This window comes from Aspergillus saccharolyticus, assembly GCF_003184585.1.
Source record: "Aspergillus saccharolyticus JOP 1030-1 unplaced genomic scaffold BP01scaffold_4, whole genome shotgun sequence".
NCBI classification, from domain to species: Eukaryota; Fungi; Ascomycota; class Eurotiomycetes; order Eurotiales; family Aspergillaceae; genus Aspergillus; species Aspergillus saccharolyticus.
This window is the reverse complement of record NW_020290614.1, coordinates 1-11,715: the sequence shown is the minus strand read 5'-3', so window position 1 is coordinate 11,715 and position 11,715 is coordinate 1. Positions and strand designations below refer to the sequence as shown.

The following is an 11,715-nucleotide window of genomic DNA, read 5'->3' as shown; positions in this document are numbered from 1 at the left end:
CAAAGAGAGTTGATCAGGGCGAAAGGATTTACTCCACGCCGTGGCTCTCGGGGCCTGAGCTCTCTGCCGTGAAAGAGCCGAGCTGGAGTCCGGCATCCATGGCAACCATTTCAGCGAGAATCTCCAAAACCTCCTTGGGCACCGTCTTGTCGTAGATGGAGATGAGGTCCTTGGGCTGGGGGTAGACCTTCAAGGCCTTGTAGAAGCATAAAGCCGCCTCGATAGGTTCTGTATCTCGGTTAATATGTATATCGCCGGAATATTGCGGAGAAAGGGCGCGGAGGCCGGCATCACCGTGGAAGACACATACCTTCCGCACAGAGAGACTCTCCACGGGCAACCTGGCCCATGAAGTAGGCCTCCTTCTCTTCCAGGTCAGTGGGGAAGCCCTCGTCCTTGGCCTGCTGCACAACGGCCTTAATGGTCTCGCGCTGCATGGCGCCCTGGGCCTCGGCTTCCTCCTTCTCAGCCCGGGCCATACGACGGTTGTTGCGCTTCAGAGCGCGACGGAACTCGGGATCGGTCTGGCGCTTGTGATCAAAGTAGACAGCGTAGGCTAAGCGGACAGGGAAGACGCGTTAGCATCGCATCACGCAAAGCAGCCGATATCACTGCTTAAACTAAAACGTACCCAAGAGGCCGGTGATGATCGTGCCGGCAGTGGCGGCAACCAAAGTTGTGGTTCTCATGATGAAGGCGGAAGCGAGAGAGAAGGTGATGGGCGGGGAGAGACAGCGACAACAATAACCACAGCCGGAGATAAGTAGATGGAGCGAGTTGAAGGAGGGTAGTTGAAGATGACGACGAGATGCGAATGGCTCAATTGGGGAATGATTTTGCCGGGATCATCATTTCTCCGCATCGGACATATTCTCCCGCTTCGGCCTTCGTGCCTGGAGTTGATCATCATCATCATCATCGACTCCTTCCCCTCCATTGTTCTACCCTCTTTACCTCGACCGACCTTTGATTGCAGGTTCAATCTCTTCTTTTCCCTCTCTCTTTGTATACGTCACCATGGAAAGCCGTGGCTTGACTCTCCGCAGCAAATCTCGCCGGCCCCGACCCCAGATCAGTGCTCCGAAGCCCATCTCCGGCCCTCTTCCGCCCAACACCACCAGTCCCAGCCCCAGCACTTCAACCACTACTTCTGCTGTCAGTAAGCCTGCTGTACCCGTGCAGGGGGCAACCGCCAGCTCTGCCACCAAGGATGCGACTTCCGATCTAGTCAAGCGACGGTACTCTACCAGATTCAATCAAGTCCCCGACTTTGATGGCGTGCCGCCGGTGCCCGGACTCCCTCCGCTCCCGGCCACGTATGGGGGATTGAGTCCCCCCGAGACGAGTCGTCGACCCTCCACCGAGTCATCGGGTCCGCCAAAGGTCGATCTAAATGCATTGCGAGATCCCAGTTTGCCCGTCGATAAATGTGAGTGGGCGCGGCCTTGTTTCAAACCCGTCCAGCTTCGGTACTGATTGTGCGCATAGATGTGGCCAACTTGCTTGCGAATGCGTCCGAGGAAGAGATTGAAGAATATCAGCGCAGCCTACGAAAGGTCAAGAACCGAACATCGACCGACCTCCAGCAGAATGTTTACCAGAATCGGACCCAATTCATCAAGATCAGTAAAGAGGCGGAAAAGCTCAAAGGGGAGATGCGGACTCTACGGACCCTAATGGCGGAGCTGACAACCGCACTCGGCCAGACTACAGTCGGCACCACCTCAAACCTCATGTCCCCGATGCCCGATGAACGGCTATCCAAGCGCCACGCCAATCGCAGTTCGATCGCGAACCTCGAGAGCATGTGGAACGTGCAGTTGCAGACGTTATGGAAGACGGTGGAAGGATCGCAGAAATTCTTGCCAGTCGTGCCCGGCCGGCACATCGTGATGGAAAGTGGACATTGGGTTGAGCTGGATTCAGCAACGTGGAAGCCGCGGCGCCCCGTGCACATAGTGCTGTTGAACGATCATCTGCTGGTGGCGGCCAAGAAGCGCAAGCGCGTGGACCAGAGCAGCCACCGGGGCCCTGTGCCCACCAAGCTGGTAGCCGAAGAATGCTGGCCTTTGCAAGATGTGGACATGATCGATTTAGGGGCTAATCTGGGGGCGGGCGTTGCGCGCGAGGAAGCTGAAGATCGAGGCATCACCAATGCGATCAATGTGCGTGTTGGAGGCAAACCCTTCACTTACCGACATGACAAGCGGGACAGCTCCGCCAAGAGTGATCTACTTGCTACTTTCCGAAAGACAGTCGAAGACCTTCGGCGTACTCTCCGGTCGGAAACCGAAGCCGCTGGCAAAGCTGCCCCTGAGACGATAGGTTATCGCGGGGTGCGCCACCCTTCCTATTCTCCTCAACCGGATCGGTTGGACAGTGTGGATAGCGGACGGGACAAGCCTGAGTTGCGCATTGATGTAGACGGCAAGCAACAGAATTTGCGATGGCTAGAAGGGCAGGTGGACGAATTAGACATAGACATCGCTCTGCAACGGTTTGAGGATGCCGTGGGCCACATTGAGCGATTGCGCAAACTGGCTAGAGGACTGAAGAGCAATGCGGTCGCGCAGGACGTGATCACAACGAAGGTCGATGAGCGTGCGGCCACCCTGGCGGAGGTCTTGCTGCGTGCTCTGGTGGAAACTCACTCATTCCCTCAAGCCACTAAGACGAAGACAACATGGCTGATGCGCCTGGGCTTTGAGGACCAAGCTCGGGAGGCCTATCTCAAAGCGCGGTCTGATATCATATCTAAGCGAATCCGGTGGGTTCTATCTCGTCTCCATTCCAATGGCATGGACTAACATGCTATAGAGCCTGTGTTTTCGAGGGCGACCTCCCGATATACATCTTCCAGATATCGTACGTCTACTTTACCTTGATCAAGAACACGATCAGTATCTACCAGCAGTGCTTCCCGCCAGCCATGTCTAGCGCTAGTATCAAATGGGCCAAGTATCACCTCGACGGGTTCAATGCGCTCCTCACGCGGCAGCTTAGCAGTGTGCAGCGCGGCACCACGGTATATCAGAAATGCCTTGATATCGTGCACGAGCATGCCAACCTATTGACCGAGGTCGGTGTCGATTTCACTGACCTCGTCGCGAAGGGGCTCGAGGTGGAGGATCTCGCCGAACGTCCGCAGATGACGCGCTCGGAGTCGTTAATCTCGGGGTTGGCCGAAGCTGCGGCTGCTGCGTCGCCGGTCATCTGAGGTGGAGTCATAGTTATGGGTTTCGTCCAGCGTTGAGTTGTTAGCCTGCATATATACGCCTACATTTAGTACCCCAGCCTCAGGAGGCTTCATTGTGTGACTGTATGATTCGGTTCTGTTAGAGCTTGCTGCTCTCTGTTTCTATATCTTTAGACCTATGCAACCATGTGTCGATTACGATCCGCTTGAACGAAGAGAGAATCAAATGAAGAGATACTGGATCCCGGGTGAAAGATCACCCCTAAGCGGTCCGACTTCGGCCGGCCAATAGCGACACGGTCACGTGCTTCATACTTGTCCTGATCATTCCTTAGCCCACCAGGGGGATGTGTTTGCGATACCGACAATATCTTGGTAGTACACTAATGACTTAATGACTAATGCTCTCTCAGAAGCCATAAGACGAATATGTCGAATCGGAGGAATTGCCACCGAAAAGAGGATCTTTGGTTCCTGGACGTAACTGACTCAATACGTAACTAAAAAAAATCCCTCGGCCAGCGACCGAAGCCGAAGCTGCGGTCGGAGTCCAGAAGTAGTCGCCGAGGGCGTCTTCCGGCATGCATTGGACGATCGACAACGAGCAATGGAGGGACAAGCGGGGAATCATTACTTGTTCGTCTTGTTTTTCTGATCCAATTCTCTTCTTCTCTCTCTTTCTTCCACACGCGTGCGCTTGTTTGGATTTCTTGAGATACCACTCTGCTTCATATCATACAAGATGGGCCTCACCACCGAAGTACAGGACGGTACGACGCAACCGCAGTTGAGGTACGAGCTGGATCCCCGAACGCCCTTGCGTTCTCTTGCGCCGATGATGATCTCCTCATGCTCACACGTCGACCCAAAAGACAACCCAATAATCCCCTGAATTTAGCAGCATTGCCTTCGCTGCCCCTGTTCCTCGCGGCCAAGGAGCATGCAGAGAATCTCCCCGACCAGATCGCTGTGGACGATGCGACCAAGGGTCAACAGTTCACCTTCCGCCAACTGCTGGCTGATACGGCCGCACTGAAGCGGCATCTACTTGCGACGCTCTCACTTACGGAGACCGGAGACTTGGGGGAACGTCGGATCGCTTTCCTGGTGCCTAATGGCTACGATTACGTGGTTACACAATGGGCCATCTGGGCCGCGGGCGGCGTCACTGTGCCACTCTGTAAGTTTTCGATCTTGTTGCACCGTTGACTGTCTCCTACGTACTTTAGGACGATGAACTTTCCTGTCAGGAAAAGCACTGACCATCGGTGCTCTTTTGGAAAGGTACCTCGCATCCGGTCAAAGAGCTTCTGTATACGATCGGGGACTCGGATCCCTCGTTGATCATCCTGCATCCCACCTTTGCCGGCACCCAGCAAGCTCTGGTAGAGGCGGGCCTCAACAACGAAAGCACACACCCAATTCCCTTCATGAGCCTCGCGCCTTTTCAGCAACAGAACGAGGCCCAGCTCGCATCGCTCCCCCTGCCCGAGTTCTTCTCTCTGGACCCCGAACAGTGGGCCCTCACCCGCCGGGCGTTGATGATTTACACCTCCGGCACGACCGCCAACCCCAAGGGGTGCGTCACCACGCATAAGAACATCACCTTCCAGGCGCGATCGCTCGTCGAGGCGTGGAAGTACTCCCCCTCGGACCGCCTCATCCACGTGCTCCCCCTGCACCACGTCCACGGGATCGTCAACGGGCTGGCCGCCTCTCTTCTCGCGGGCGTGACCGTGGAGATGCACCCCAAGTTCGACCCGCAGGTGATCTGGCGCCGCTGGACCGAGGGCGGCTCGACGATGTTTTTCGCCGTGCCGACCATCTACGCCCGGCTGGTCGACGACTTCGCGGCCCGCATCCAGGGCACACCGCAGGAGGCGGGGGCGCGGGCCGGCGCCCAGGCCTTGCGGCTGATCGTGAGCGGATCCGCGGCGCTGCCGACGCCGATCAAAAAGAAGTTCGCCGCGATCACGGGGGGCCAGGTGCTCCTGGAGCGGTACGGGATGACGGAAATCGGCATGGGGATCAGTTGCGGGCTGCCGGTGGACCAGCGGATTGACGGGAGCGTGGGATGGCCGTTGCCCGGGGTGGAGGTGCGACTGACGGACAAGGAGACCGGACGGGTCATCGAGGGGCCCGACGAGGACGGGATGATTGAGATTCACGGGGACAACGTGTTCCGGGAGTATTGGCGTCGTCCCGACGCCACGGCCAAGGAGTTCACGGCGGACGGATGGTTCAAGACGGGTGATGTGGCCCGGAGGGATGCGCAGGGGGCGTACTTCATCCAGGGGCGGGCGTCGGTGGATCTGATCAAGTCCGGCGGCTACAAGATCTCCGCGCTGGAGGTGGAGCGCAAGATGCTGGGCTTGGAGGCGATTCAGGAGGTGGCGGTTGTAGGGTTGGCGGATGAGGAATGGGGACAGCGGGTGGCTGCTGTGGTCAAGCAACGACCTGGCGTGAGTTTTTTTTTTTTCCCCCTTTCCTTTCCTTGGTGGATGAAGTAAGTTTCGAAGCTAACAGAATTTATTCTTTTACCACAGACTGTGCCTCTCGAATTGAGCAGTCTGCGTGCGCAGCTGAAGCAGGAGATGGCCGCCTACAAGGTGCCGACGGTGCTGAAACTCGTCGACGCGATTGAGCGCAATGCCATGGGCAAGGTAAACAAGAAGACGATAGTGAAGAAGTACTGGCCGGAATTGGCTGCATAGCTTGCGAAGCTGGAATTAGTATATTATATGATACGTTAGAGCTCCTGGCAATCCAAGCGTGAATACTACTCGAATGAGATACATTGAGCTTCAACGCGCTTACAGATCAGGGAACGATTATTGATCTGAGGGAATTTGCGACAAGCCGAATGCTACCTCTATGCATGTTCATTAATCGACTTCATGGAAACTGGCAGGACTTTCTTCATCTACCTCTCCCACAGGCAGGCGAATACTTACAGTTCTTGTCCACCATTCTCTGTCACACAGTAAAATGCACATATCATCTAGAATTGAGTCTGGAGAGGATCTCAAGTCTGAAACACCCACCTAGGATCCTCATCTCCTAAAAATGCCTCATCCTCTCCGAACTCCCCCACAACAACCACCCCCCCTCCACCCTGACTCGCGCGCAACGAAGCCTTAATCCGGTTCTCCCTGCGCAGCACCCCCCACAACGCCGTCACCACCGCCAGATTCCCCACCAGATACCCCAACGCAAACCCATGCCCGAGAAAATACCTCGGTTTCGTCTCCGTGCGATACAGCTGAGTCCCCAGCACCGCGCCGAGATTCCCAATCGAGATCTGCAGCGCATTGGCGATGGCGCGCTTGGTCTGGCCGGAGACATTATTAGCCGGCCAGGCCAGCACGATGGCCACGGCGGGGTAGATGCCCGCGGCGGCGAGGATGGTGCCGACGTACGAGACGCCCGGGCGGGGGTCGCTCAGCAGCAGGATGTATCCCACGCCGGCGAGGGCGGTGCCGGCCAGGATGAAGGGGGCGCGACGGCGCGTGCGCTCGGAGAAGACGGCGGCCAGGAGCGTGAGGAGGAAGGCGACGGCGTAGGGCGGGACGGTCAGCAGCTGCGCCTGCGCGGCGGTGTAGCCCAGCGTCGCGATGATGGTGGGCATGAACAACGAGAGCGTGTACAGGGGTAGCGACAGCGTGTGGAAGGCCAGCCCGTACAGCCAGACTTTCGGGTCCCGGAATGCGTGGCCCACGGCCGGCCAGCTGAAGTGCTCGTGGCGCGTGGCGTCGCTGTCGTGCGAGAGGCGCGCTTGGATGTGCTTGCGCTCCGCGGCGGTTAGGAAGGTCGCGGTCGCGGGGTAGTTGTGCACGCAGAAGTAGGCGGCCAGGGACATGATGATGGTCAAAAGCCCTTCCTGTATGGTGTTTATGGGAGGTGTTGGTTATACGTTCTAGGAGGGGAGTGGAATGGGGAGAGAGGGCATCTCACCAGGATGAAGATCCAGCGCCAGCCGTTGTAGCCTCCTACGCCGCGCATGTGAGCGATTCCCTTTGCTTCCATGTCAGTATGTGCTATACTTCTAATTCTGAAGAAGCGCTCACCCAGGCGAGAATCCCTCCAAAGGCCCCCGCCAGCGAGGCGGCGCTGAAGAACAGAGCCACGCGGTAGTGCTGCTCGTTGCGTTTATACCACATGCTCAGGTAGAAGACCACGCCGGGGAAGAGTCCGCTTTCTGCAATTCCCAGTGCTAGAAGAGTACAGCGTGATTAGCATGGGGCACGGAGAAAGAGAGAGAGAGAGACAATCAGACATACCCAGTCGCGAAATCAAAAAACCAGCATAACTCTGAACCACCCCGCAGAGCGTGGCGACGATGCCCCAGACCAGCGTCAAGGTCGGCAGCCAGGCGCGCGGGGTGGTCTTCTTGAGGACGATGTTGCATGGGACTTCGAAGAGCACGTATCCGATGAAGTAGAGCGTGAGGCCGGTGAGGTATTGGTCTCCTGCTATACCACCCCCCTATCAGTTAGTAGAATATCGTCTTTGGGAGCGGACAAGAGGAGCTCGACTCACACATATCAAGATCGGTACCCATGCCTTCCAACCGAGCATTGCCGACTGTTGCAGAGTATCAAGGATTACTAGTTAGCCATGTTCGATGCATCATACTACATCATCATATTCCACTTCCACGCCCCGTGGCAAAGAACATAAATACCATTACTCCGATCGAGAAACGACAACAGATACAGGACAGTCAAAGGAGGCAACAGCCGATAGTCCAGCTTCCGTAGCAGCGCCTTCTCGTTGATGCCCGCATGTTCGGCGATGCTACTGTCGCTGCTGCGAGGCGCTGCTCTGGGTTGAGAAGTCGGATTTGGTCCAGGATGGACGTCCACGTTCTTCTCTGCATTGAGTGCTACCATGACGCAGATGCAGATTCTCTCTGCCAGAAACGTGGAGCACCCTGGTTTAGGTCGCAAAGGGAGCACTGCGCGTTTACACGTTGATATAATATGCTCGCTGTGCGGTACATGATGTATTTTCCTGCACCATCTGTGCCACAGTTGGCGTGATTGTGTAGTATCCACCCCGCTATTGGAGGCTTGGGGTCTTGAGAGTGTGTATGCTTAGCATGGGCATTACCAGGTGGCTGCAGAAGAGGAATGGACGGTTCAATGGGTTTGTAAATCCTGGGCGAGAGGCAGATGGAGATCCAAGCACAGAGTGCAGAGATGAGCAATTCGGGGTCCACTATGGCGTAAACTCGGCCGAGAGGGGCAGTTTTATATATTGGATCCAACTTGAAACTTTTGCTATGGGTGACATTCGCATGTTGACCTACTACTTAGTATTGTACACAGAGCTTTGCTTGGCTGTATGATGCGGATTCAATAATGATCACTACGCGTGTTTCTAGACGTTTCCTAAGGGTTGCACTGCATCCTTGGCAACGGTAGTCATGCTGGAGGCACGCGAGCAAATCATATAGACATACGTAAGTCAACGGCTACCGAGAGTATTCCTTGTTCTCTGTCTACAATGTCCTTATTTGGGGCTGTGGTACTGAAATCACAAGGCTGCATGGCTCCAGATGGACCATTAAGTCGTGGACTATTGTTCTCAGTCTTGCTGCCCAGGCAATCAGCCAGGGTTTATCTCCCATGCATGCGGGGTTCATGGGTGGGGCTTTTGTGGAGGATCTATGCCTCCACAGTGAGAGCTTGAGTCATGTTAGTTGCACATTTGAAAATTGTTCTCGCTACGATGGATGACCCACGGGCTGTTCAAGAGCTAGCTCTGATATTGTCATTCTGAGGTGACTATAGCAGACTGGGAAATGAGTGGTATCCATACCTTACCGTGTAAGGAACTCTCCGCCTGGAGAAGATAACCCCTGAACCAATCGGCTAAATTCCAGCTTATCTTCTGCCTGCGAAAGGGTCCGTGCCGCAGGTACCGTGCCGTGACTGCAACCTACAAATACCTCGTGTACCGTACCTTTCCTCTTCCTCTGCTTATCCCCCACACCTCCACTGATCTCCACCTCCTTGCCATGATGCGACCGACTCTATTGACCCTCTCACTGCTCCTGAGCACCGCTCAGTCTGCACTCGGCGTCGCCAACGCTCCCCCGAGCACCCAACAAATCCTCGAGTCCACCAACCAAGCCCCCTACAGCCACGATGACGCCATCTTCGTCCTCGACGAAGACAGCGTGCACGCCGCCCTCCACGCGCATCCCAACGACCCAGTGGCTGCCTTTCTATCGCTGAGCCCGGGTAGCGCCGATTTTCTCGCCCAACCCCGGTTGCTACACGTCCGCGGAGAATCCCGCCCGCAATGGATGACCGAAGGCGACAAGCTGCTGCTGCGTCAACAGGGGAAGAAGTTCATGGACATTACGGACCATGAAGATTACTATGCTGCGCAGATGCATGCTCTAGCCGGATCCGCGAGTGAGTCCTGCGTCTGTGATCACGAAAGGTAGTTTCTGAGCTCATGGCACCTGCTAGATCTGCCCGACTTGACGCACCAACGCTATGTGCGACCGCTCTTTGATCAGGTCGAAAAGGCGCACATGGAGTATGTTCTTCGCCACATGACCGGCTACTACAACCGGTACTACGGCGGAATTCATGGCGAGATGAGCTCTCAGTGGCTTTACCAGCACATTGCTAAGGTGCCTCCCTCCACCATCAGGGTTCCCTTAAACAAAGAATGCAACTAATTGAGCCGTGTTAGATCATCGACGAATCTCCCTTCCGCACCCATATCTCGCTCGAATACTTCACACACACCTTCCCCCAGTCGTCGATCATTGCGCGCTTCGAGCCCAAGGTCCGCAACTTTTCGCTCCCCCTGACGATCCTCGGCGCCCATCAAGATTCGGCCAACTACTTGTTCCCGCTTCTCCCGGCGCCTGGCGCCGACGACGACTGCTCGGGTACGGTCAGCATCCTCGAGGCGTTCCGCGTCCTCGCCACGAGCGGCTACACCCCCAAGAACGGACCGGTGGAGTTCCACTGGTACGCGGCTGAGGAGGGTGGACTTTTGGGGAGTCAGGCTATTGCGCGGTATAAGAAGGAGTCGGGGGCGCGAATTGGTGCTATGCTGGAGTTTGTACGTGACTTGTGTCTCTCGTTGTGTTTAAAAACTTCCGCCGTGGCTGATGTCCGTGTATAGGATATGACGGCATTCGTGGCCCGTAACTCGACCGAAGAGATCGGATTCATTGTGACGGAAGCGGATGCAGCGCTGACGAACTGGACCGTCAACCTCAGCCGGGAGTATATCTCCATCCCGACCGAGGCTTATGAGCTGGGAGCGTATGTCTTCCTCCCCCTTCCATTTGCATTTCGTGGTTACTGACGTGATCGATGTGCAAGTGGCGCTGGCTCGGACTACATGTCCTTCACGCAGCTCAACTACCCGTCGGCCTTTGCCTCGGAGGGTAATCCTTTGGCCGGGGGCAAGATGCCCGGTAACTCCGACCCTTATATTCACGGGGTGAACGACACGATGGACATTGATGATGAGACGGGGTATTTCTCGATTGATGTGAGCCGCCTCCTGCACCGCACCTACGAAAAGCAATAACTACTAACGCGATTCGCAGCACATGGCCCGTTTCACCGAGTTGGCCATTGCCTTTGCAGTCGAACAAGGTGGCTGGGATAATAAATGGCGGTGAATGGCAGTCTGACTCTCCGCATGTTCAACTAAACTGAAACGCAGTTTTACAGTATACGTCCAATCTATGTACATGTTTTGAGAGACTTCCAATGACCTCCTCCTCCTCCTTATGTCACCCCGTAAGACCCACGTAAGTTAAGCAGAATCACACTGCACAAACCCGTCATAGCTGCTGGCGCCCGTGTGGGTGATCAACCCCGCCAACTCGTCATTGTCATTGAAGATAACGCGGTCCGTGCCGGGCGATCCGCTCGTGAAGACCTTGTAGTCACTCAAGATCGGGTACTCGTAGTAGGTGCCGGCGACGGGGAAGTCGAATCCCTCGTCGTCGCGGTAGACGTGCGGGTAGTCGTCGACGGTCTTGCCCTCCTCGAGCAGCGACCAGCCCTTGGCCTGCGCGGCGCTGACATCGCTGGCCCAGTAGCAGGTGTTGCCGCAGTAGTAGGCGCAGCTCTCGCGGGCGGCGTTCTCCGTTGCGACGACGAGGCCGGTGGCGAGGAGAACGAGGACCTTACTTGGTGTTTAATTTGGAGGTCTAGGTTTAGATGAAGAAGGAGGGAGGGGGTACTGTACCTTGACGGAGAGCATTCTGAGTAAGTTGGCTTTCGGGGACGAGGTTGAAGACTAAGAAGGACAGAGGAAGAGATGAAAAGTGAACAAACAGCTCTGAGGAATGCGCTTCTTGATTCCTGATCCTAGCATCGGAGCACTCAACCCAGCTATTTATATCTTCAAGTGGCTACTAGCAGTCCAAATCCAAGAGACCTTGACTTGACTTACTTTTGCAAGTTGCAAGTAAGTATCGGACGTCCTCCGATCCACCTAGTAAGTATCAACAGACAAAAAGACCAAACCCC

The 11,715-nt window shown here is 55.8% G+C and overlaps 6 protein-coding genes across 6 annotated transcripts; 3 read left to right on the top strand and 3 right to left on the bottom strand.

Annotated features, from left to right (window-relative positions):
* Positions 1-28: 28 nt before the first annotated feature.
* BP01DRAFT_371293 (TOM complex receptor protein TOM20) lies at positions 29-689 on the bottom strand (the record flags this gene model as incomplete). The annotated part of the gene is made up of 3 exons (XM_025576659.1): positions 29-228; positions 311-556; positions 632-689. 3 exons carry the CDS (start codon positions 687-689, stop codon positions 29-31), a joined length of 504 nt encoding a protein of 167 aa, XP_025434296.1.
* A 236-nt stretch (positions 690-925) lies between these two features.
* On the top strand, positions 926-3,419 carry BP01DRAFT_420823 (exocyst subunit EXO84). Its single transcript, XM_025579480.1, has 3 exons — positions 926-1,429; positions 1,489-2,767; positions 2,818-3,419. Exons 1-3 carry the CDS (start codon positions 1,018-1,020, stop codon positions 3,215-3,217), a joined length of 2,091 nt encoding a protein of 696 aa, XP_025434295.1. The 5' UTR covers positions 926-1,017; the 3' UTR covers positions 3,218-3,419.
* A 410-nt stretch (positions 3,420-3,829) lies between these two features.
* Positions 3,830-6,157, top strand: BP01DRAFT_353454 (acyl-CoA synthetase). The gene is made up of 4 exons (XM_025574188.1): positions 3,830-3,988; positions 4,069-4,376; positions 4,481-5,658; positions 5,743-6,157. Exons 1-4 carry the CDS (start codon positions 3,939-3,941, stop codon positions 5,908-5,910), a joined length of 1,704 nt encoding a protein of 567 aa, XP_025434294.1. The 5' UTR covers positions 3,830-3,938; the 3' UTR covers positions 5,911-6,157.
* On the bottom strand, positions 6,032-8,198 carry BP01DRAFT_405752 (MFS transporter; the record flags this gene model as incomplete). Its single annotated transcript, XM_025578747.1, has 7 exons — positions 6,032-7,076; positions 7,151-7,210; positions 7,264-7,409; positions 7,477-7,668; positions 7,736-7,780; positions 7,881-8,015; positions 8,129-8,198. 7 exons carry the CDS (start codon positions 8,196-8,198, stop codon positions 6,222-6,224), a joined length of 1,503 nt encoding a protein of 500 aa, XP_025434293.1. The 3' UTR covers positions 6,032-6,221.
* A 989-nt stretch (positions 8,199-9,187) lies between these two features.
* On the top strand, positions 9,188-10,939 carry BP01DRAFT_353451 (peptidase). Its single transcript, XM_025574187.1, has 6 exons — positions 9,188-9,621; positions 9,679-9,845; positions 9,908-10,285; positions 10,349-10,491; positions 10,552-10,723; positions 10,782-10,939. The coding sequence occupies exons 1-6, from the start codon at positions 9,219-9,221 to the stop codon at positions 10,854-10,856; spliced, it is 1,338 nt and encodes a 445-aa protein (XP_025434292.1). The 5' UTR covers positions 9,188-9,218; the 3' UTR covers positions 10,857-10,939.
* On the bottom strand, positions 10,856-11,658 carry BP01DRAFT_353450 (RNase Ms,minor). Its single transcript, XM_025574186.1, has 2 exons — positions 11,432-11,658; positions 10,856-11,368 (listed from the first exon to the last, which is right to left on the bottom strand). The coding sequence occupies exons 1-2, from the start codon at positions 11,444-11,446 to the stop codon at positions 10,994-10,996; spliced, it is 390 nt and encodes a 129-aa protein (XP_025434291.1). The 5' UTR covers positions 11,447-11,658; the 3' UTR covers positions 10,856-10,993.
* Between the last annotated feature and the right edge of the window lie 57 nt (positions 11,659-11,715).